General features: G+C 39.6%; 1 protein-coding gene across 50 annotated transcripts in view; it reads right to left on the bottom strand.

Moving 5' to 3' along the window:
- The window catches only part of NEK1 (NIMA related kinase 1), a 187,311-nt gene that overhangs the window by 62,735 nt on the left and 102,516 nt on the right, over positions 1-22,060 (bottom strand). For 33 of the 50 annotated variants that reach the window (XM_013982714.3, XM_084994675.1, XM_084994672.1 and 30 more), the window contains 4 exons: positions 10,208-10,291; positions 9,704-9,787; positions 9,220-9,294; positions 8,557-8,652 (listed from right to left, as the gene is read on the bottom strand). In XM_013982714.3, coding sequence (XP_013838168.2) covers positions 8,557-8,652; positions 9,220-9,294; positions 9,704-9,787; positions 10,208-10,291 — 339 coding nt within the window. The remainder of the gene's footprint in view (positions 1-8,556; positions 8,653-9,219; positions 9,295-9,703; positions 9,788-10,207; positions 10,292-22,060) is intronic. The other 17 variants (XM_084994682.1, XM_084994691.1, XM_084994685.1 and 14 more) reach the window with 1 other exon arrangement.

The following is a 22,060-nucleotide window of genomic DNA, read 5'->3' as shown; positions in this document are numbered from 1 at the left end:
ACTACTTGAGTTCAAGACACACTAAAACTACAGTCATGAAGACAGTGTGATATTAATGAAAGAACAGCAAACAGATCAGTGGAACAGAGCATGGAACCCAGCAACAGACTCACACAAAGACAGTCCACTCATATTTCACAGAGGAGCAAAGGTAATGCCATGGAGGAAGGACAGTCTTCTTCTGAACAAATGGTGCTGGAGCAACTGGACACCCAGAGACAAAACCCTTAGACCCTTTACAAAAGTTAACTCACAATTAATTATAGACCTAAATGTAAAACTCAAACATATAAGACTTGTAGAGGACAATGCAGAAGAAAATCCACATGATACTGGGTTTGGCAATACCTTTTTACATACAACACCAAAGGCACAATCTGTGAAAGAGTCTTAATAAGCCAATTTCATTAATATTGAAAACTTATACTCTGTGAAAGACATTGTCTAGAGAATGAGAAGATAAGCCACAGACTGGGAGAAAATATTTACAAGTGAAATAAAGACATAAAGGACTGCTAACCAAAACACAAAGAACTCTTAAAACTCAAAAATAAGAAAACAACCCAATTAAAAAATGGGCAAAAGATCTGGATGTCTCAGACATTTTACCAAAGAAGATAAAGAATGGAATCAAGCACACAAAAAGATGCTCCACACCACGCTCCTTTAAAGAACTGCAAATTAAAACAATTTAACAGCACTACACACCTGCTATGATGGCTAAAACCCAGTATAACTGGGGAGTTCCCTTGTGGCCCAGCAGGTTAAGAATCTGCTGTTGTCAATGTAGCCACTCAGGTCACTGCTGTGGTGAAGGTTCAATCCCTGGACCAGGAACTTCTGCATGTCATGGGTGCAGCCAAAAAAGAATAAAAGAAGGGTAGTTCAGGGTAAAGTACTGACAAATGGCAGCATCATTATAAGCAAAGATAATATACATTGGTAACTTTTTTTTTTTTTTGGCCACATCTGCAGCATGCAGAAGTTCCCAAGTGAGGGATCAAACCTGTGCACAGCAGGGACCTGAGCTGCTGTAGTGACAACACTGGGTCCTTAACTGGCTGAGCCACAAGGGAACTCCTAACTCAGTTCTTCTTAGTAGAGGAGAACTTGGATATTCTGTGTAAACATGGTGGATACGTTATTTTTAGCCAGAAATATCAATGCTATTCAATATTAACCAGGTCTTGAGAGAAAAGAACAATATATTTTTAAATTTGTCAAAAGAGAAAATATTAGATTAAATCCTTAATCCAGAAAGATGACTGAATATGATAAAAAAATACATAAATTGAGAAAACAAAGTTTCATAGAAGACAAAAACATAAAAATTCAACACTCTTATAAATCATCTACACTTCAATAAAATTCTAAAAAAAACCCAAAACTTCAAAATAAGAAACAAGCAACCCAATTTTGCTACAACTGATCACCCAGTTAAACCTAGAATATATTCTTCCTTATAACACAGGGATTTGTTTTGTTTTGTTTTTAATTTCTAACACAGGTTTTCAAAATTCAAAGTTTTAAAAAAACAGTGCCGCAGGAATAAAACTTTGACCTCAAAGTTTCTGTCAGGTTTAAGAAACAAATTGCTTTAGAAGATATTTTTCCCTAGCTATTTTATCACCAGGTTAATAAATTCAAGACTCTTCTTTGTTGCTTATATCCCCACAAAACGTTTTTAACTATCACTGTAAAACTGCTTCTATTTTAGCTGTCAATTTTATTATTTGCTGAAAAGTTAACCAGCAGTGCCACCTAATGACAAAACTCCAAAACCACTACATACTGAGGCCAGCTTTGCAACTATGTGAAGTTATCAGTTTAGCTACTCTTGCAGTACATATAAATACCATTTTATTTCAATATCCTGAATGACTAAGATTTTAATACATGTTAGGAAAACAATATTAAATGCCGTAGTTTCTTATTTTGAATATAAAGCAACTTCACACATAATTTTATATAGCCTAACATACATCATGGCTAAGTTTTATCCATTTCACATGTAACTTCTTTAAAGTACCAAAATATAAAAATATTTTACCTAAATATTTTTTCTGAACTAGTACTGCTGTACTGCGTTTATACACATATCTAAGAATAAGAAGAGGCCCAGCAGCCAGAGGAAAATGTGACCACCTGGCAGAAGCCTTAAAGGCCTGCACAGAGGGCTAAGAACAGGATGGAGAGGAAAAAGGAATGAAACATACGAAAAAGAAAACATAACTAAAAAGAAACTTAGACTCAAAATATTGTCTTTGACTTTCCCTAATTCTATTTTTCACTGAAGTTTAAATCCTAAATACATTGCTACCCCTTTTTCAGAATTGAATCTATCTTCCTTGTATGTTTCACTCACAATATGAATATATAAGCTGGCTGGGAAAAGCAATACTCCATTATTTGGGTGGAAAAATTCTACCTTTAACACATGAAAATTTCTCTCAAAAAAACAAAACAAAAAAAAAACAAAAAAAAAAAGTTATTCTCTATCCTACAGTCCTATTTAGTATTTCAATTTTTACCATTAAACATGTCAAAAAGAAAAATTTATAAAATTAGGTATACACACCAATAATAATTAAGGCAGTGATTTTTCCTGTTCAAATACCTTTCAGAATCCAATGAAAGATATGTGGTCTTTCTGAATAAAAATGCATCAACATACATAGAGTCAAACCTGCGATTAACACTTCAGGGAGCGAAGCAACACCAACTCCAATGTGAAATACCGCAAGCCACCCCTGAGTTAGGGTAACAGTGAGTAAATACAGACAAAGCCCCCTGTATCACATCTAGATTATGCTAAATTAGACTTCCTGTTGAAATAGTCACTTAGTAACATAACTCTAATCCATTTTCTGTAGATTAAATTGGACCTAAGGACTTATATTGTGAAGATTATTTTTCTAGGCAAAATTTAGATCAAACAACAAGAGTTCCCGCTGTGGTACAGTGGGCTAAGAATCTGATAGCAGTGGCTCAGGTAGCAGTGGAGGTGCTGCTTTGATCCCCGGTTCAGCACAATGGGTTAAAGGATGAGTGTTGTCACAACTGCGGTGTAGGTCACAGCTGATGTTCAGATTCAATCCCTGGCCCAGAACTTCCATAAGCCATGGGTGTGGCCATAAAAGAAAAAACAAACAACATTAGAGATCAAGACTTTTGTTTAGGAGAAGAGGAAGTAAAGGCCCACAAACATTAAGCCAGTTCCCAAACAGGCTAATTAACTGGCAGAGCTGAGACTAAAAGCAAGCCTTCCTGACTCTCAGCCTCACTTCTATCCTCTCTACACCAGGCTGCACCCTCCGCATATAACTCAGAACCCCCAGTGAATACACTCTGAGCACTTTCTATGGAAAATCAGCTAAGGTCCTTTAGTTGAAAGCACCAGAAAATAACTCTGGAGGAAGGGGGAGGTGGAAACACAGGGAGAAGGGGAAAAGAGCTGCAGATGGATCAGAGAAGCAAAGGGAAGCACTCCAGCAAACAGGAGAATCTGGCAGCACAAGCTCACTCCTGGCTGCAGCAGGTTCTCTAATTGGATTAAATCAAGTCCAATGTCAAAGCTGCTCAAGCGCCACACCCTGGAGAGTTCAGCCCATCCACCTTAAATCAGCCTGTCCCCCAGCTAAGAGAAGCCAGAGCACTTTGTGTGACAGTCTTTTCAAATGTGCACACAATGACCTAAATTCCCCCAAATGAAAATGGGCTGCTTGCTTGTTTGGCCCTCAAAAGCCAGGCTCACTCCCAGTTTAATTAATGTTGCCACCATAAAAATCTTCCTGAAGAAACATGAGGAAATAAGAAGTTGTACTATTCCAGAAACTAGTATTATCTATCAAAATACAGCCATAGGGAGTTCCCATCGCACTGCAGTGGAAACAAATTTGACTAGTATCCATGAGGATGCAGTTCGACCCCTGGGTCACCATGATCTGTGGAACAGGTCGCAGATACGGCTCGTATCGCATGTTGCTATGGCTGTGGTGTAGGCCAGCAGCTGCATCTCTAATTCAACTGCTAGCCCAGGAACCTCCATATGCTGCGGGTACAGCCCTAAAAAGCAGAAAAAAAACAAATACAGCCATAAAATCTGCCATTTGTGTGTACTTTATCTAAGATGGCTCTACCATAAAAAGAGAGAAAATACCTACAGAGAAAAAAGTTTTACACTGGTCTTACATGGCTTAGCAAGCCAAGATTTCCAGTGCGGCTTTTGTTGGACTGCATCACCATCACAAGCACATGGGCGACAGTGTGAGTGTGCTGGGTGGGTATACGGAGGCCTGGGGCAGCTTCAGGCAGAAGAGAAGCCGGGCTCCACTGTCACATGAGGAATCAGAAGCTGCTTCTGCGCAGCTGTACAGCGGCCTGGCAATAAAGATCTTGTAACGGGAGCAGAGCACCTGCTCAGAGCCACTGTTGAACACAGTCTGTAGAGCACACTTGCTAGAACACAAACCCTGGCAGTGTTCCAGAGGCCCTCCCCTCCCCCACCCCACCGGAGAACTTTCCACTCTTGCCGCTTCGGAAATCAGCCTGACACTAGAAGGTCATCAGGGCAATGGCTCTGAAATAGGGGCCCTAGGCATAAGTGGAATCCTGATTCTCTTTGATGATCTTGAACCCTGTGCTGTCAAATAAACAGGTATCACAGAGACCTGGGGAAATCTGTGATCCAGTCACACTTGGCTCATGGAGCACAACTCCAGATGACCTCATGCTGTGTCTATGCGAAGGGTGAGAGGAGATGGTGAGACTAGGATAAGGACACTCTGAGGTAGCCAGGAACAGGGAGTGTCCACTCTGGGGACCCCATAAGAATGGGACAAAGAGAGAAAAGAAACACACAACAAAGAGTGAAATACCACTTGAGAAAAACTCATCATATTCAAAAAACAGCCTCTGACCTAATCAAGTAACAGATTCACCAACACATGGCTAAACCGATGCTAAGACGTGTGCTGCCCAGGCTGGGAGAGCTGGACAACAGGGGTCACGACCTCATTCAGCGGGCAGGACAGGGAGATGTAAGCTATGCAAAGGAATCCTGACTGGGGAACTGCACTTTAGAAAACCAAGACACAGTGTACTTAGGGTAACACCTGAGTTGTACTTATGGGCTATGTTTCTACCCAACTACAGCCAAATCTGGGGAAAGAAATAGAATGACAATGCTCATGCTTTGTGTTTGCTGGATTGCATTAACTCCAGCTGTTGGAAGCGTAAGACTCCAAATCACTAACATGAGCGGTTCCTACAAGCCTGGGGTAAAAGGAGAAATCTCCCACTGATAAAGGTGCCGCTCCAGAGCCTCAAGTGCTGATCACAACAGGAACTGAGGTGCAGTCATTCACCCCAGCCTACCTGTGGGGGAAACACACAGGTGTCTATATGGCAGCACAGTATGGCAAGCATATTAGAGAGGCCGCTGCCAAGACAGGGCCTATGGTGTACCCTGCTGGAGGTGTGGATGGGAGCAGCTGACACTCTAAGACTCCAGGAGTCACATATGCACAGCCACACACACTGCCCTCATCCATACTTCCAATCCACCCTGTGATTCTTCGTAATGGACCACATTGCTAAACTGATATTGACGTGCACCAAACACAAGCTCCTCACGGTATTTAATGGGTCCGTGACCATCACAATCACCCCCATGCCCTACATGGACTGTAGGAATGGATTCCCAGAGACTGAAGTGTAAACCCAGAAAGGAACAGCCCTGGAAGCCTGTAACTGTGGATTAGAAAAGAACACACAAGGAGTTCCACGCTGATGCATCCTGACAGAATCTGCCCCACTGAGCAAATTCGCAGGGGAGAGAATGTTCCTATTCCTTGGGCTTCTTTGAGTCAACATAAGCAGACTGTTCCCCACTGCAGGCTATGGAGCCAAAGTCAGGCTCACTCTTTTTTAGATCGGGTGAGTCTAAAAGGGGTTGGTTAATAGGAGAAATAACTGGTGCTGACTCTGAAGGTGAATTATTTCTACTTCTCACAAATGTGGTTGCTACAACTTTCTCTTGGGGGAGAGATGATAAGTAATGATTTAGGACAGTAATAATTTCATATTCATGCCTTATTCATGCTATGTCTGAACAAAGGAAAAGAAAGGGGGAAATAAAGAACACAAGAATTAAAAAACATAGTTTAAGCAGCCTAACCATCTGAAGTCCAGAAAGATTTTGGCCAATAGACCAGGAGATAAGTCCTGAACAACAGTGCTTACAACGTGGGGGAGGTAGGGAGAAGAGGTACGCTACCACGGTTCCTACTTCAGTCAGGACTGTTCATGCTACCTCTGGGGTGGGAAAGGAAAAGGAGGAATGAGATGAGAGTTCACTATTGGACTTGGGAAACTAAAGAGACAAAGATAACGAGCAGAGGATGGAGAAATGGGAGCAGTTATTAGCTAAAACTGATGTGAATAGAGAATAAAAGAGATTGTCAAAAACCCCTGGACTTAACTTGTGGAATTCCATCTCTTTGACTCATCTCTCAGCAGCTACATGGTTCTTCTTCATTAGGAATATGGTATGAAAGACTCTCCCTGAATATTACATCAGTGGGTGGATTAAGAAGACGCATTACCATATTAACAGATGTACAGAAGACATTTGAGGAGTTCCTGTTGTGGCTCAGTGGTTAACGAACTCAACTAGTATCCATGAGGATTCAGGTTGGATCCCTGGCCTCACTCAGTGGCTTAAGGATCTGGCATTGCCAAGAGCTGTGGTGTAGGTTGCAGACAAGGCCCGATCCTGCACTGTTGTGGCTGCGGGATAGGCTGGCAGCTGTGGCTCCTATTAGACCCCTAGCCTGGGAACCTCCATAGGCCAGGGGAGTGGCCCTAAAAAGACAAAAGACAAAAAAAATTTGATAAAACTCAAAACACATTTCTGATAAAAACTATAAGACCTAGACATAAAACTATATTTTTTATATTTTACCAAACATAACAGGGAAATGACTAAAATAATTTCCATTAATGACAGGAATAAAAATATTATCTGGCAGAAAACTAACAGAACTCTATAAACCAACTGCAATGGAAAAAATAAAAACCATTAAAAAAATATTATCCCCGTTATTTAACATTGTACTAAGAGTTCTGGCCAATGCAGTAAGAATAAATTGGTAATAAAAGGCTAAACTTAAAGAAAGCAGGGGAATTAGGTGCAGTTGCAAGAACATGGAGATGCTGACATATGATGGGCACAGGTTCAAATCCCTATTCTGCACTTCCTGGAAACATGACTTCATCTAACTGCTGTATCCTTCCTATATCTGCCTTGTAAAGTGGTAAAGGCTCAACAAAGCAATAAGGCATAGTGCTTATAACCTGCCTCACATACAAGAAACAATGAATAAATGGTAAGAATTATTGTAATGATACATATCATGACTACTTGCCAGTGATACTGCTGCATGCTAAAATCCCTCAAAATTGCTAGAACAGGTTACCTCACTGCATAAGAAGACCAGAAATTTCTCCAAATATCATCAACATTCTACTAGGAAAAAAAATTAAAAGCAGAAGTAGAATTACAATCCATCAGGGAATAACCTTTACAAGGAATATAACAAGTATGAGTTTAAAATTATCAAAATTCTATGAGAGATATGAAAGAAATAATGAGTAAATATAGATATTTTACATGCTTCTGGATAAAGACTATTATATATGTCAGTTCTTCTTAAGTTAATTTGTAGGATAAGGTAATATGATCAAAATCCTAACAGGATTTAAAGAAGGAAAAAAAAAACCAGAAACTATCCTAAACAGTATCTCACAGAGAAAAAGAGAGCAAATAACTAAGGAAGACAAATGGAAAAGGAAGTGAAGTGGGTAGTTCCTGTTGTGGCTCAGTGGTAACCAACTCGACTAGTATCCATGAGGATGCAGGTTCAATCCTTGGCCTTGCTCAGCGGGATAAGGATCCAGCATTGCCGTGAGCTGCTGTGCAGGTCACAGATGTGGCTTGGATCCCCCATTGCTGTGGCTGTGGTGTAGGCTGGCATCTGTAGTTCTGATTCTACCCCTAACCTGGGAACTTCCGTGTGCCTCGGGTGTGGCCCTAAAAAGACAAAATTAATTAATTAATTTTTTTTAAAAAAAGAAGTGAAGGGGAACTGAGGAAAGAACAGTACCAGGAATTAAAATTTGCTCTAAATCCATAACTGCCAGCCCAAAGAGACACTGGGAGAACAGACAGTGCATAGGCTATGGGCCCCACCTCCAGGACACACAGAAACCTAATACCTCTTTAAGGGCAGACCAGGAAGCAGCAGCAGAAGAAAGGGGTGGGCATTCAATGATTAGCTACTTGGTAATAATAAAAAGTAAGTAAAACCAATGGGATTCTCACCTCAAATCAAACCCCAAAATCCCTTCCATTTGGATCATCCTTAAATGATGAGACAGAGTGATATAGGGAAAAGGCAGGAGAATTTTAAAAAGCCTCACAGAATTGAGGCTGGCGGGGCCCCCAGCAGGAACGGGGGAGCAGGACTGGCAGGGTGGGAACAGGTCAAGGCTTACATGCTCCTCCCAGGCCTTCTTTTCTCGCTCGTAGGCCTCCCTCCTCTTCCGTTCTAACTGTTCCTTCAGCACTGAGGCGCGGGCACTCACTTGGGCCTGGGCAGAAAACCACCAGCAAAATTAGTACCACAAGGAAAGACATGGGATCTGTTTGGCTTTTTTTCCAATAAGTCTATAAAAATATTGACTTTTTAGCCAGAAAAGAAGTCATGTGTGTGTGTGTTTCCAGAACATAAACATAAGTGGCGCCCCCAGCACCTAACCCAAATCCCCAATGCACAGCAGTGCTCAGTCCTTCTGGAATGAAAATAAATACAGGTACATTCAAATGGAGATAAAAACATAATAATGTTCAACTATGACTATTATACATGAACTGGCCTTCACAGAAGTGGACGTTATGTTTTTTATTGTTAGAGATACCATTTTTTTCAAAAGAAAAATAAGGTTATTTGTACGATAGTTTCATGTATTTATTTTATGCTCTCCGTAAATACAGAGAATTTTTCTATTTTTCAGAAATGAAAAACTGCAGGATAAAAGGGAAAGAAAAGTTAAAGCAAGAGAATCGGGGGATTTAACTACAAAGACTTAAGAACACAATTTTCTGTCTCTGGTCTCAACTCTCTAAGAAAAACCCTCTCATCTCTAGAACCAACGTACCTTCAGTGCTTCCACTTTTTTACGCCTCACATCAGCCTCCTCAGTTCCCTCCTGCCCTTCAGAGCTGTCCGCCTCCTTTCACAAAATAAGATGAGTAGACCATTTAGGACAGAACATTAAATCCACTGCAGAGTTTATGTGAATCAGCTAACACCTAAAAATGAAAGCTAGGGACCTGTCACAGTAGCAAGCAAGCTCCCACAACCACCGACCCATCACAGAACTGGGAAAAAGATAAATACACCATTTTATATGTCTGTGGGTACGACTCAACAATTCCCTCTCAGAATCACCTGGAATGAAAGGTTTTCTCAATTGCAAATCATGTAAATCAGATTTACTATATCCTTGTATATAGTTTTCCTGGTCTTTGACTTTAGTTGTCTTTATCATATTTCACTTGGGGTGAGTGGCACATCGTTTTTAATCTCAATGTATTATAACACCATTCAATTACTTCATAAAAAATAGATTTTCAACCTGCCTTTTCACCACGAAGTTTGGCTCTAATCTGCTGGCGCTCATTGAAATTCTGCAGTCTTATCTGCCTCAGCCTTGCTAGGTAAACCTACAAGCAGAAAAAAAAATGCAACATTATAATTTAAAATAAAAACTACAACCATTTTCACTGCTAAAATTTTTTTAACTTAAAGAAAAGTGTTAATGAGAATATAAAATAAAAGTTTTGAAATCTGGTTAATGGGAATGTAATATTAGCTTTCAAGCGTTTAATGTAGATCAATTTATTTCTGAAAAGAAATACATTACAATGACAAATTTTTAATTTTATCAAAAGAAAAGAAATTGAACTCAGAATACTGAATAACATTTATGGGGCAAATTTATGACAGTATGTCAGAGAAAATAGATTAACAGGTCCCTGCAGACCTAAGACCCCTTGATAATTGTTAAAAATTTAAACCATGCAGGAAAGGAAGGCAATCAACTCAAAGTGGCTGTGGAGGCAGCGAGCATGCGGGAGGCGTACCTCTTCCTCTTTGTTTCTCGGCTTCCCTCCTCTTGAAGAGCTGGGCCTGCCTCCATACAGGGCTGCCAGGTTTTGCAGGATTCCCTGTTCATCATTTAACGTACTAAGTTTAAAGTGTGACTATGGCTATAGCAGCATTTACCTAGGAAGAGCCAGGGGCCACTTTCTTTCTTTGGGCAAATAATGGTCACATCTAGCTAGCTGATAAAATAAAAGACCCTGGCATTTTCCTCTATCAATTTAACCGTGTTCTGTGAGGACAGAAGGAAGCAATTAAACCCCAAACGTAATCATTCATTCAAAATAGGGAACAGCTATGTTTTCATTAGCCGTTAATAACACTGCTTTGGAGGACAGCTAAACCCCAAATCACAATTTCCCTCTACAGAACCCAACATTTCTACATGTCTGCTTACATACTAAACACACACATGGAGTATGTGACTCTGACTCCGTGCACCCGGGTGACTGGTTACTAGACTGTAAATGACCCACTAGCCACAGCGACTTAGGTTCTAACCTAGATTACAACAAGCACGGAATCAACTCCTTAGTACAAAGGACTAGTAATTACACTGTCTCTTCCTTCAGAACAAGCTGTGCTTCAAGTCCCTCCCAACCAAAAACCCTCGGCCCACTTCCCTAGCTCACATCTTTGGATCAGCTTATTGAAAACATATATTTTATATCTGTCACCTGATTTTCCTGCTTCTCACATTTTTCAATCCACTATCTCCTGATCCCACTGGAGCTGAAACTTTTCCAAGACTATCAGTAACTTCCATGCTCACAGTTCAAACAGACCCTTTGGAGCAAATTTTGCAATTACCATTTCCACTGGATATTAGTTTTCATTGAAGCTACTTATATCAGTAGTTTTTTCTCTCACAAAAATCACATCTGTTCACTGTAGGAAATGGATAAAATAAATACAATCCACTTAAATCCTACCATCTGAGAAACTTAGTTTGAGAGTATTTGCCTCCAAATTTCCTTTTATACTTAGTAGGAATTATATATACCTTTATGTTTACAAAATGGGTGTTTTACTACAGTTATTCTGACTTTTCACTTAAAATTAAAAGAGCATATTAATATTAATATTCTGAGTCTTGTCCCACATTCAATATTCTTAAAACTATGCAATGTAGGTAACACTGCACCAGCCAGGGCCCCAGGCATGCATGCAGTCCCCCGCCCCAGCCCCTCCCACCCTGGCCCTCCTCCTCTCCTCACAAGGCCACCTCATCTTCCCAGCTCCCCACAGAGCAGCTCAGCCTGGGACACTCCCATAGTGCTGCTTGTGAGATGCATGTGACCCTGTCACTTGTCACTGGTCCCTCCCAGCAGCGTTCCCCAGGGCAGTGTAAGGCAGGCGACTGTGCCGAGTAAGAATGGGTAGGGTGACAGACGTGCAGTCTTCAGTTCCCATGTGCCAGGGCCCTGACCCCTGATGACCTTCAACAAAACTACTTCCACCTGGTTCAGCCTGGGCACAGTGTCAGCACCTCCTCACAGTGTGCAGGACAGTGGGTGACACTATAGAGCATATCCCACAGCTCCCCAGACTGCCCCCTTCCCCCACAAGGGCTCTTCCCCCTATCAAGGGGATCTTGGCATCAGTTTGACACTTGAGTCTGGGACACAGGTCAGGGCAGACAGGGAGGAGAAGGAAAATAAGCAATAAAGCAGAACAAAGATGTAGGGTGAACTCCGAAAATATCCACAGTTACAGGAGAGTGGCAGGAGGAGCTGAGCACTGCTGGGGACCACACTTCCCTTCACGGCATTTGAGAAACACAAGCTAAAATCTCAGTTCCTCTGAAGTAATTTTTCAAACATTTTAGTTTGAAATATGATAGATGAACAACAGAAAGGTGAAAAGTACTGTGCAGGGAGGTTCCCGGTACCCTTCCTCTGGTCTGTCCCAGTTTCATCATCTTCCTCAACTGTGTACGCTGTCACACTGGGGGCTGGTACTGCATGAGCCAGAGGGCTCATCATTTACACACACACACACACCTACAGCAGCACAATTCCATCACATGGAGAGCCCTAAGGGGCCACCACCTCATTACAACACTTAACTATGACACTCCATAACCACACTCACTACTCCCCTCCCTGCCGGTCAACCAGTAAGTGCTCTCCATCTCTGTAACCACAGTTCAGAAATTTTTAATGCGCAATCACACAGGATGCATCCTCTTGAGGCTGACTATTCTTACTTGGAATATTCCTTTGTAGTCCCTCCAAGGCACTGGACACATGACTCAAATGGTTCATTCCATCTTAGTGCTGAGTAGTAGACTATGGTATGGAAATACCGTAATTTGCTCCTTCACTCACTGGGTCAAGGACATTTGGGTAGTTTCAGATTTTTTTGCTGTTAAGAATAAAGTTGCTAGGAATATTCATGTAACAAGTTTCTTAGTGGAAATACATTTTCTTTTCTCTGGGACATAGACCCAAACGTGGAGTTACCCGCCCTTGATACATAATAGATCCATTTTAGCTCTAAAAGAGACTATCAATCTATTAAGCAGAGTGATTGTATCGTTTAACTTCCCCACCAGCAGTGTATGGGGGACCTATGTTTTCCACATCCTCACCAGCATTTATCACTATTTTTTAGTTTAGCCATTCTGATAGATGTGTAGTGATCCATTATTATGGTTTTAATGTGCATTTCCCAAATGGCTAATAACGTTGACCATGTTTTCAAGTGTTTATTTGCCATCTGCATATCCTCTTCAATGAAATGTTTAGTGTGTCTTTTGCCTATTTTCTAACTGGACTTTTTGTGTTTTTAATGTTGAGTTTTGGTGGTTTTTAACTTGTTCTAGATTCAAGTCTTTTGTTAAACATGGGGTTTACAAATATCTTCCCCAACTCTGTAATTTATATTATCTCATTCTTAACAGGGTCGCTTGCAGAGTAAAAGTCTTAAATTCTGATGAAGTCCATTTTATCAAGATTTTCTTTTATGGATTGTGCTTTTGGTGTTAAATCTGTCTAGAACTGATCTTGAAATTTTCTTCTTTCTCTATAAGTTTTACAATTTTACATTCTACATGCAAGTGCATGATCTGTTTTGAGTTAATTACTTTGTAAGGTGTGAGGTTTAGGTTCAGGTTCATATTTTTGCCTACAGACAGATGTCCAACTTCTCCAGCACTAATACTTGAAAGGCAATCCCTCCACCACTGACCTGCTTTTGCATCTTTGTCAAGAATCAGCTGGGCATATTTGTGTGGATCTACTTCTGAGTTCTCCAGACTGTTCCACTGACTCTGTGTCTGTCCCTCCAGGAGTACTATACTGATTCCATTACTATACCCATAAGCAAGCCTTAACTGTAGAAGAGTCATTTTTCTCGCATTAGTCTCTTTCAGAATAGTTTTGGCTGTTTTAAGGCCCTTCTCTTTCTATATCAATTTTAGAATAAGCCTGTCTCTATCTATGAAGTAATATTTCTAAGGTTTTACTAAGAACTGCATTAACATAAACGTCAATTTAAGAAGACTTCCCATTTGCATTATATTGAATATTCCAAGTAATGAACACAACATGGTTCTCCAAGTATTTAAATCTTCAATTTCATCAAGATTTTGTCTTTTTATTTATTTTTTTTTTGTCTTTTTGCCTTTTCAAGGGCCGCTCCCGTGGCATATGGAGATTCTCAGGCTAGTGGTCGAATCAGAGCTGTAGCTGCTGGCCTACACCAGAGCCACAGCAACTCGGGATTCAAGCCGCATCTGCAACCTACACAACTCACGGCAACGCCGGATCCTTAACCCACTGAGCAAGGCCAGGGATCGAATCTGCAATCTCATGGTTCCTAGTTGGATTCGTTAACCACTGCGCCACAACGGGAACTCCAAGATTTTGTCATGTTAACTGCACAAATCCTGCATGCATTTTCTCATTTTCTTTGGAGCAACTGTAAATGGTATAGTATTTTAAATATCCTTTTCCACTTGTTTATTGTCAATGTACAGAAATCCAGTTGATTTTTGCATACTTATATTCTGTAACTGCAGTAAGTTTATCTTTTAGTTCTAGGAGCGTTTTGGCAGAGTCTTTGAGATAATTCCATGCAGATAATCATGTCAACTAGAAATAGCATTGGTTTCACTCCTTCTTAATCTAAATGCCTTTTCTTTTTCTGGCCTTACTGCGGTAACCAAAACTCCCATCATTGTGTTGATTAGGAGTGCAGAGAGAGAGCTTCCCTGCCTCGTCCTGGACTGCAGAGTGAGCTCACTCAGCCTTCCACTCTAAGTTAGTGGAGGCCTTTCATAGATGCCTAGTATGAGGTCGAGGACATTCCCCTTGATTTCCAGTTACTGATGGTTTTTATTAAGCATGTTGAACTCTCAAAAGATTTTCTGCATCAATTGTTATGATCATATAATTTTCTTCTTTAGTCTGCTGATATGGTGGATTACAGTGATTTTCTAATATTAAAACAGACCTGGGTTTCCAAACAAAATCCCACTTGATTCAATTTACTAAAAACTTGTTGAGGATTTTTGCATTTGAGTTAATGAGTTATTAGTCCGTGGTTTTCTTTTTTGTGCTGCATTTGTTCAGTTTTGGTATCAGGGTGATACAGGCTTCACAATGAATTGGGACGTGTTCCTTCAGCTCAAATTCCTCGAAGAGATTGTCTAATTCTCTCAAATTGATGTTAATTCTTTAAATGTTTGGTAAAATTCTCCAGTGAAATCATCTAGGCCTGAAGACTTTTCTTTCCTTTTGTAACAGTTTTTTAATCACAAATTTCATTAAAAAATTGTTAGAGGGCTATTTATAATATCTATTTCAATTTGGCTAAGTTTTGGTAGTTTGTGGTTTCATATAGTTGGGGCATTTCTTCTAAGCAACTTAAATTATGAGCATAAAGTTGTCATCCTTTTACTCACTAGATGATATGTAGTGATATCCTGTTTCATTCCTGGTATGGCTGATTTGTGTTGTCTTTTCACTTTTACCAATATTGCTAGAGATTTTTTATAAATTTCATTCATTTTTTCCTAAGAACCAATTTCTTTATTTCATTAAATTTCTCGATTTCAATTTCATTGATTTGTACTCTTAAGGATTTCCCTCATTCTGCTTGTGTTGAGTCTATTTTGCTCTTTTTCTAGCATCTTCAGATAGGAACTTAGACCACTACTTCCTTAGACTACTGATTTAAGACTTCTCTTCTAATGTAAGCATTTAGTGCTATAAATTTCCCTCAGAGCAGTGCTTTAGCTGCATCTCATTCATTTTGATATGCAGTGTGTTTTCATTCATTCTTTGTATTTTTAATTTTCTTAATAGGTTTCCTCTTTATTATTTAGAAGTATGTTGTTTAATTTTCAAGTTTTGTAGATTTTTCTTGTCATCTTTCCACTGCTGATTTCTAGTTTGATTCCTTTATACTCAAAAAATATATGCTAAGTAATTTTAAATCTTCTGAATTAGTCAGTTTTGTCTTATGATCCAACATATGGTCTATCTTGGTGAATAGTCCACAGGCACTTGAAAAAAATATATATTCTGCTAATATTGGGTAGGATGTAAATTAGATCCTGGTGTCCTGTGGTGGTATTTAGCTATTCTTTATCTTTGCTGATTTTTGTCTAACAGTTCTATCAATCACAGAGAATAGGGTGTTCAAATCCCCAACTGTAGTTGTGGATTTGTTTATTTCTCTTTTCAGCTCTATTAGTTTTATATATTTTGAAGTTTGGTTGTTTGGTATATGCCTATTAAAGACTACAGTAACTTCTCATTGAACTAATTCTTTTGTCATTATTATGTAATCTCTCTCAAACAATGGGGCCTTTCTTTTTTGGCCATGCTTGCAGCATGCACAAATACCTAGGCCAGGTGTCAAACCCAAGCCACAGCAGTGATAATGCTGAATTCTTACCTGCTAGGCCACCAGAGAACTCCTGTAATATCTTCTCTGTCCCTAGTAATTCTATCTGCTATGTTAACAAATTCTTTTCGTTTACTTCATTTGACAATGTCTTTATTTCTCCTTCATCTCTGAAGAACAGTTTCATCAAATACAGGATTCAAAGTTGACAGTTGTTTTCTTTCAGCATTTGAAAAAAGTTATGCCACTTCTTTCTGGACTCCGTAGTTTCAGATGAGAAATCTACTATTACTCAAATTGGTAGTCCTTTATAGGTAACATGTCACTTCTCTCTGGCTACTCTAAGGTTTATTTTCTTTGTTGTCTTTTACTTGCAGAAGTTTAATCTTTCTAAGTGAAAATTTCTTTTAAGTTCATCCCACTTGGGGAATTCTCAGCCTCTTGAATCATATGTTTTTCACCAAATGTGGAAAGTTTTTCAGCCATTATTTCTTCAAATATGTTTTCCAGTCTCATGTTCTTTGTATTGCCCTTTAGGTTTCAATGACATAAATATTAAATCTTTTGTTATCGTCCCATAGATCTTTAAGACTCTGATGATTTTTTTTCAGTCTTTTTTTCTCTCTGTTGTTCCGGTTAAGTAAACTCAATTATCTGTCTTCAAGTTTAGTGGTTATACTGCCAACATTTCCACTCTTTTACTGACTCTATCCAGTGAACTTTAAAGTTTGGTATTATATTTTCCAATTATATAATTTCCATTTGGTTCTTTTTGTAACTTCTAATCCTTCACACTGAGATTTCGCTCTTATTCATTCAAGAGAATTTCTACTGCTTGCTGAAGTATTTGTTTAAAATAGCTTTAAAATCTTTGTCAGATAATTCCAATATTCGATTGGTCCCAGGGTCAGCTCAATGTCAAATTGTGGTTTTCCTAGTTCTTGGGATGACAAATGACTTTACTCTATATCCTGAGTATTTTAGGTATTATGGTAGAAGACTCTTGATTCTGTTTATATGTTCTAATTTGGCAGGCTGTTTAGGCCCTGCACTACCTTTACTCTTTGAAGGCTTTACTTCAATGACAGCTTAGTCTTCTGAACCCTTAATGTCAACCTGGTCTGCTTCACTGTTCTGGTGTTGGTGGAGCCCTGCTCAGCCCCGCCTGGTGTTATCCTAAGGATGAGGCTGCTTCCCCAGACCACCTTCTGTTACTAAAGATGTCCTGAGGGTGGGAGGCAGATGCCACTGGGCCTGGTCTCCGTGTCCTTAGGTGGAGAGCATGGGACACAGATCTTGGTGGCTACTGCTACTATGGTGGATGGAGCATCTGCTCTTGCCCCAGTTGTTGAGCAGACTGGGAGAGTCCAGGGCTTTGTTGCTACTGATGGGTCAAAGTACCCTCCAAGTTGCCTGCTCATGCTCTAGATGTGGAAGAGGGTTGGGGTAGTCTAAGGCTTTACTGCTGCCGACAGCATAAATCACTCACCAGGACCCCGCTGTAGCAGATATTGGGATTCTTTTTTCTCAGTACATTGGCAACTGAGAGGCTTCTCTTGTTTTGTTTTTTAATCTTTGTTTCTGGTGGACCTGGATGGCAGTCATGGCCAACACTTAAGTCCATGATGTACAGGAGAGGTCATTTCCAGAGTATTTAACTGTATTTAGAGGGAAGAGCAGGGAAAAGTGAGTGTGTGCCATCTTGTCCTAGAACAATGTAGAAATTACTTCTTAGCAGCTAGGGATTTTGCACTGCAATACACTCTACAGTAAGACCAGTCGAGCTGACCCTTAAACAATGTGGATTTGAACTGTGAAGGTCCACTTTACACAGATTTGGTCAGTAGTAAATACACCACAGTCCTACACAATCTGTGGCAACTGAATCCACGGACGCACAACTGCAGATATGACTTGGAAGAACTGCATATACAGAGGGTCGGCAGAAGGTATGCTTAAGTTACTTGCAGATTCTCAACTGCAAAAGGGTCAGTGACCCTAGTCCCCATGTTGTTCAAGGGTCAACTGCACATCAAGGTTCCAGAGACTCACATGGGGTTGCTGTAAAGACTAAAACAGAGTCTTACGGGTTGAATTATGTTCCCCTAAGATTCATATGTTGAAGCCCTAACCCCTAGTACTTCAGAATGTGACCCTAGTTGCAGCCAGAATCTCTATCAAGTTAAAAGAGATCACAAGGGCGGGCTCCAATCCCACATAGCTGGTCTCCTTGGAGATAGACTCACACGCAAGCAGAGCACGTGTCAAACGAAGGCAAAGACCAGGCTGAGGATGCACATGTCAAGGAATGATAAAGACAGCCAGCCAGCCACCAGAAGACAGGGAGCAGATTCTTCCTCAGAGCCCTTGGAAGGAATGAACCCTGCCCACATGCTGATCTTGGACTTCCTCCTTCCAGACTGTGAGAGAATTTAAGCCAAAACTAAATCTAAAGCTTGCAGAATTCTGTCACAGCAGCCCTAGCAGACTCATACAAAGACAATGCACAAGAGTTGTTTAACATAATGTCTGGCATAGTAAGTTTTCAATAAACAGTTATTATTTATTACTTAATTTCTGGTTTAAATGTCTATCTCCTTTATTCCTTAAGTTTCCTTGCTGGCACAGAACCTAATATATTAGTGAATATATGTTCACATAATACTAAAAAAAAAAAAAAGTGAATAAATACTTAACATTTAACTGTATACATTTTAAAGGCATTTTCCATTAATATAAGTAAATACTGAATGATTTAAGATGAAGTAATAAGAAAATAACACTTCTCAAGGAAATAATACTGCCTCATCATTTTTTTATAAAATTCTTAAGTTTTTTTAAGTCATTCAACAGAAGAAAACAGATAACTGAGAAAAATTATTGTATATGTGTACCAGGAGATACATAAAAAAACGTTCAAAGCAGAAACTAGAGCCAACCTAAATACTGAAAGTCAAGTAAATTAACTGTGGTATATTCATACAACAGAATATTATACAGCTGTACCCAACTATGTGAATGAATCTTAGAAAACGAATGTCAAATGAAAAAAAGCAAGTCCCAATCTATATACAATGCGATATTATTTTTTATAATGCTCAAAAGTAAACAAAACAGAATAATACCTCATTCAGATATATAAATATATATAAGTAGAAAAAAGTACTTTTAAAAATCCACAGGAGGACTTCTCTTGTGGCATAGCAGGTTAAGGATCCAGTGTTGTCACTGAAGTGGCTTGGGTGACTGCTACGTCATGGGTTCAATCCCTGGCCCAGGAACTTCCACATGCTGAAGACCCCACCAAGGGAAAAAAAAAAAATCCACAGGCATGATTAATCTAAAATTCAGGATAATGGTCACTGAGAAAGACAGATGATCAGGTTAGGACAGAGGTTGTCAAACTATGTTTCCCAGGCCAAACCCAGCCCACAATTGTTTTTTTTTGTGTGTTTTCTAAGTTAAGAATGGTTTTGCACATTTTTAAATGATGGGAAAAAAATGAAGGCAGTATTTCATGATCACGTGAAAATGGTAAGCAATCCAAATTTCAGTGTCCATAAGTAAGGTTTTATTGCAACCTGGACATGCTCATTAATTTACACAGTGTCTGTGCTTAGCTTTGTGCTACAGTGCAGAGTGAGTAGTATGACAGAGACATCACGGTTCAATCCCTAGATGAGGGCCAGCACACAGACTGAACTTACTGTTATTCTTTTCTTTGTACCAAACATTATATTCTATAAGGCCAATATGGGAATCATTTTTTAAAAAGAACTGAAAATATAATCTCAAAAAAAGCAGCTTGGTGTTAAAGAACTAATTTGATATTAGGATGTTCCACAGTAGGAACGAGCAAACACAATCCTCAGGGCAAACCAAGGCTGCACTCAATGGGGTAGACAAGGTTTTACCAGCACAATTCCACTGTCTGTTCAGGCCTTTACCACCACTCAAGGCTGAGTAGTTATTCAGGTCAACATGTGGACCACAAAGCCTAAAACATTCACCTGCCCTTTTACAGAAAAGGTCTGCCTGTACCTGCTCTGCAAAATCATCACATCCTCAAGTTTTACTTAAAGTAAAGCAAATACTAACATGGGATTTAAAGGGCAACAAACAGCATAGCAAAACAGCTGGCTGCATGATCTCCAAAGTCAGGACTGCTAGGCATGCATGCTGCCTCTGGACACACAATGTGATCCTGGGAAAAGTGCTAATGACTCTGAATTAGTCTCAGAACCTGTGACCTGGAGTGATAATCCCCACTCCAGAAAACTACTGTCAGGATTCGATTCTAAGTGACTTTAGCTACTTTTTATTAATACTGCTCAGAGAAGAACAAAACAACATCTTGGCTTAAAGTCTTACTTGTTAAGAGTTTCCCTAACCTGCATTTTTTGAAAATTTCAAAAAACTTCTGAATTCACATTTAAGCATATGAAATTACTCAGAAATCCATGGTTACTTTAAACTAGACTTCAACATAGAAAATGTTCCAAATGCTTATCTATAAATCAAGGACTTTGACTTCATTTTCCCACAGCAACAATGTTGTAATTCATTATAATTTCTCAAAACATAAAACATACTGATCAAATAATTTAACTATAATACTTCACCAATTCTAGAGGATTAATCTTTTAAGACTCAGAACTTAAAAGATTGGGGGTTTTTTTGCGTGGTTTGTTTTGGTTTTTTATTTTTTGTTTGTTTGTTTGTTTGGCTGCACCCATGGCATGCAGAAATTCCTGGGCCAGGGATCAAACCTGAGCCATAGCAGTGACAATGCTGAATCCTTAATCACTAGGCCACCAGGGAACTCCAGGTTTGTTTATTTATAATGAGTTTTTTTAAAGTATTAGAAATCATATATTAGGTTTAAGACAGGTATCTGTCACAACCTCTTTAAGACTGCTTCTCTTCACCAGCAAAATGGATATTTGATGAGTTCTTAGAATAAATCGCAGTGTATGTGTATATATATTTTCAAAATGTACAAATGAATCATGAGTATTAATATTTATCAGTAAAAAAATATTTTGTGCTGCCTTAAATCACTGATTTTAGTATTTTTTTTATTGAGGACTCACAGTTATTACCATAAATATCCATCACTGTTCTCTGTTATAGGTACAGGCATTTTACGAATATCTTAGCAGTACAACACTGAATGGCATTAGAGCCCAAATAAGCAACTAATGATCACTATAAACTAGTCCCACACATTACTCCAAGCCCATGGAACACGTTTCTTCTCACTCGTCCTGTCAAGGTCTCTGAATGTTGTAAATAGCCGACAACATAATGCATGTCTACTACAAACTGACTAACAAAGGAAACTGCAAATCTTGCCAAAGATGAAGGATTTCATGAATGTGATGACAACGATACTGGAAATCTGTTCAAACCACATGAAAAACCATCTTACAAATACAACAAGATTAGGTAAACGAATTAAAAAAAATAATTATGGAGTTCCCATCGTGGCGCAGTGGTTAACGAATCCGACTAGGAACCATGAGGTTGCGGGTTCGGTCCCTGCCCTTGCTCAGTGGGTTAACGATCCGGCGTTGCCGTGAGCTGTGGTGTAGGTTGCAGACGAGGCTCGGATCCCGCGTTGCTGTGGCTCTGGTGTAGGCCGGTGGCTACAGCTCCGATTAGACCCCTAACCTGGGAACCTCCATATGCCGCGGGAGCGGCCCAAGAAATAGCAACAACAGCAACAACAACAACAAAAGACAAAAAAAAAAAAAAAAATAATTATGATGATGGTCCTTCAAAAATTGGGGGTATTAAAAAATTAAGAAATGGGAGTTCCCATCGTGGCTCAGGGGTTAACGAATCCGACTAGGAACCATAAGGTTGCAGGTTTGATCTCTGGCCTCGATCAGTGGGTTGAGGATCCAGCGTTGCTGTGAGCTGTGGTGTAGGTTGCAGACGTGGCTCAGATCTGGTGTTGCTGTGGCTCTGGTGTA

Source organism: Sus scrofa, chromosome 14, assembly GCF_054392235.1.
Source record: "Sus scrofa isolate SSC_HxYL_T2T_F1_AM1 chromosome 14, Sscrofa_HxYL_maternal_Yorkshire_Landrace_v2.0, whole genome shotgun sequence".
Taxonomy (NCBI): Eukaryota; Metazoa; Chordata; class Mammalia; order Artiodactyla; family Suidae; genus Sus; species Sus scrofa.
This window is presented reverse-complemented; position numbering and strand designations above follow the sequence as displayed.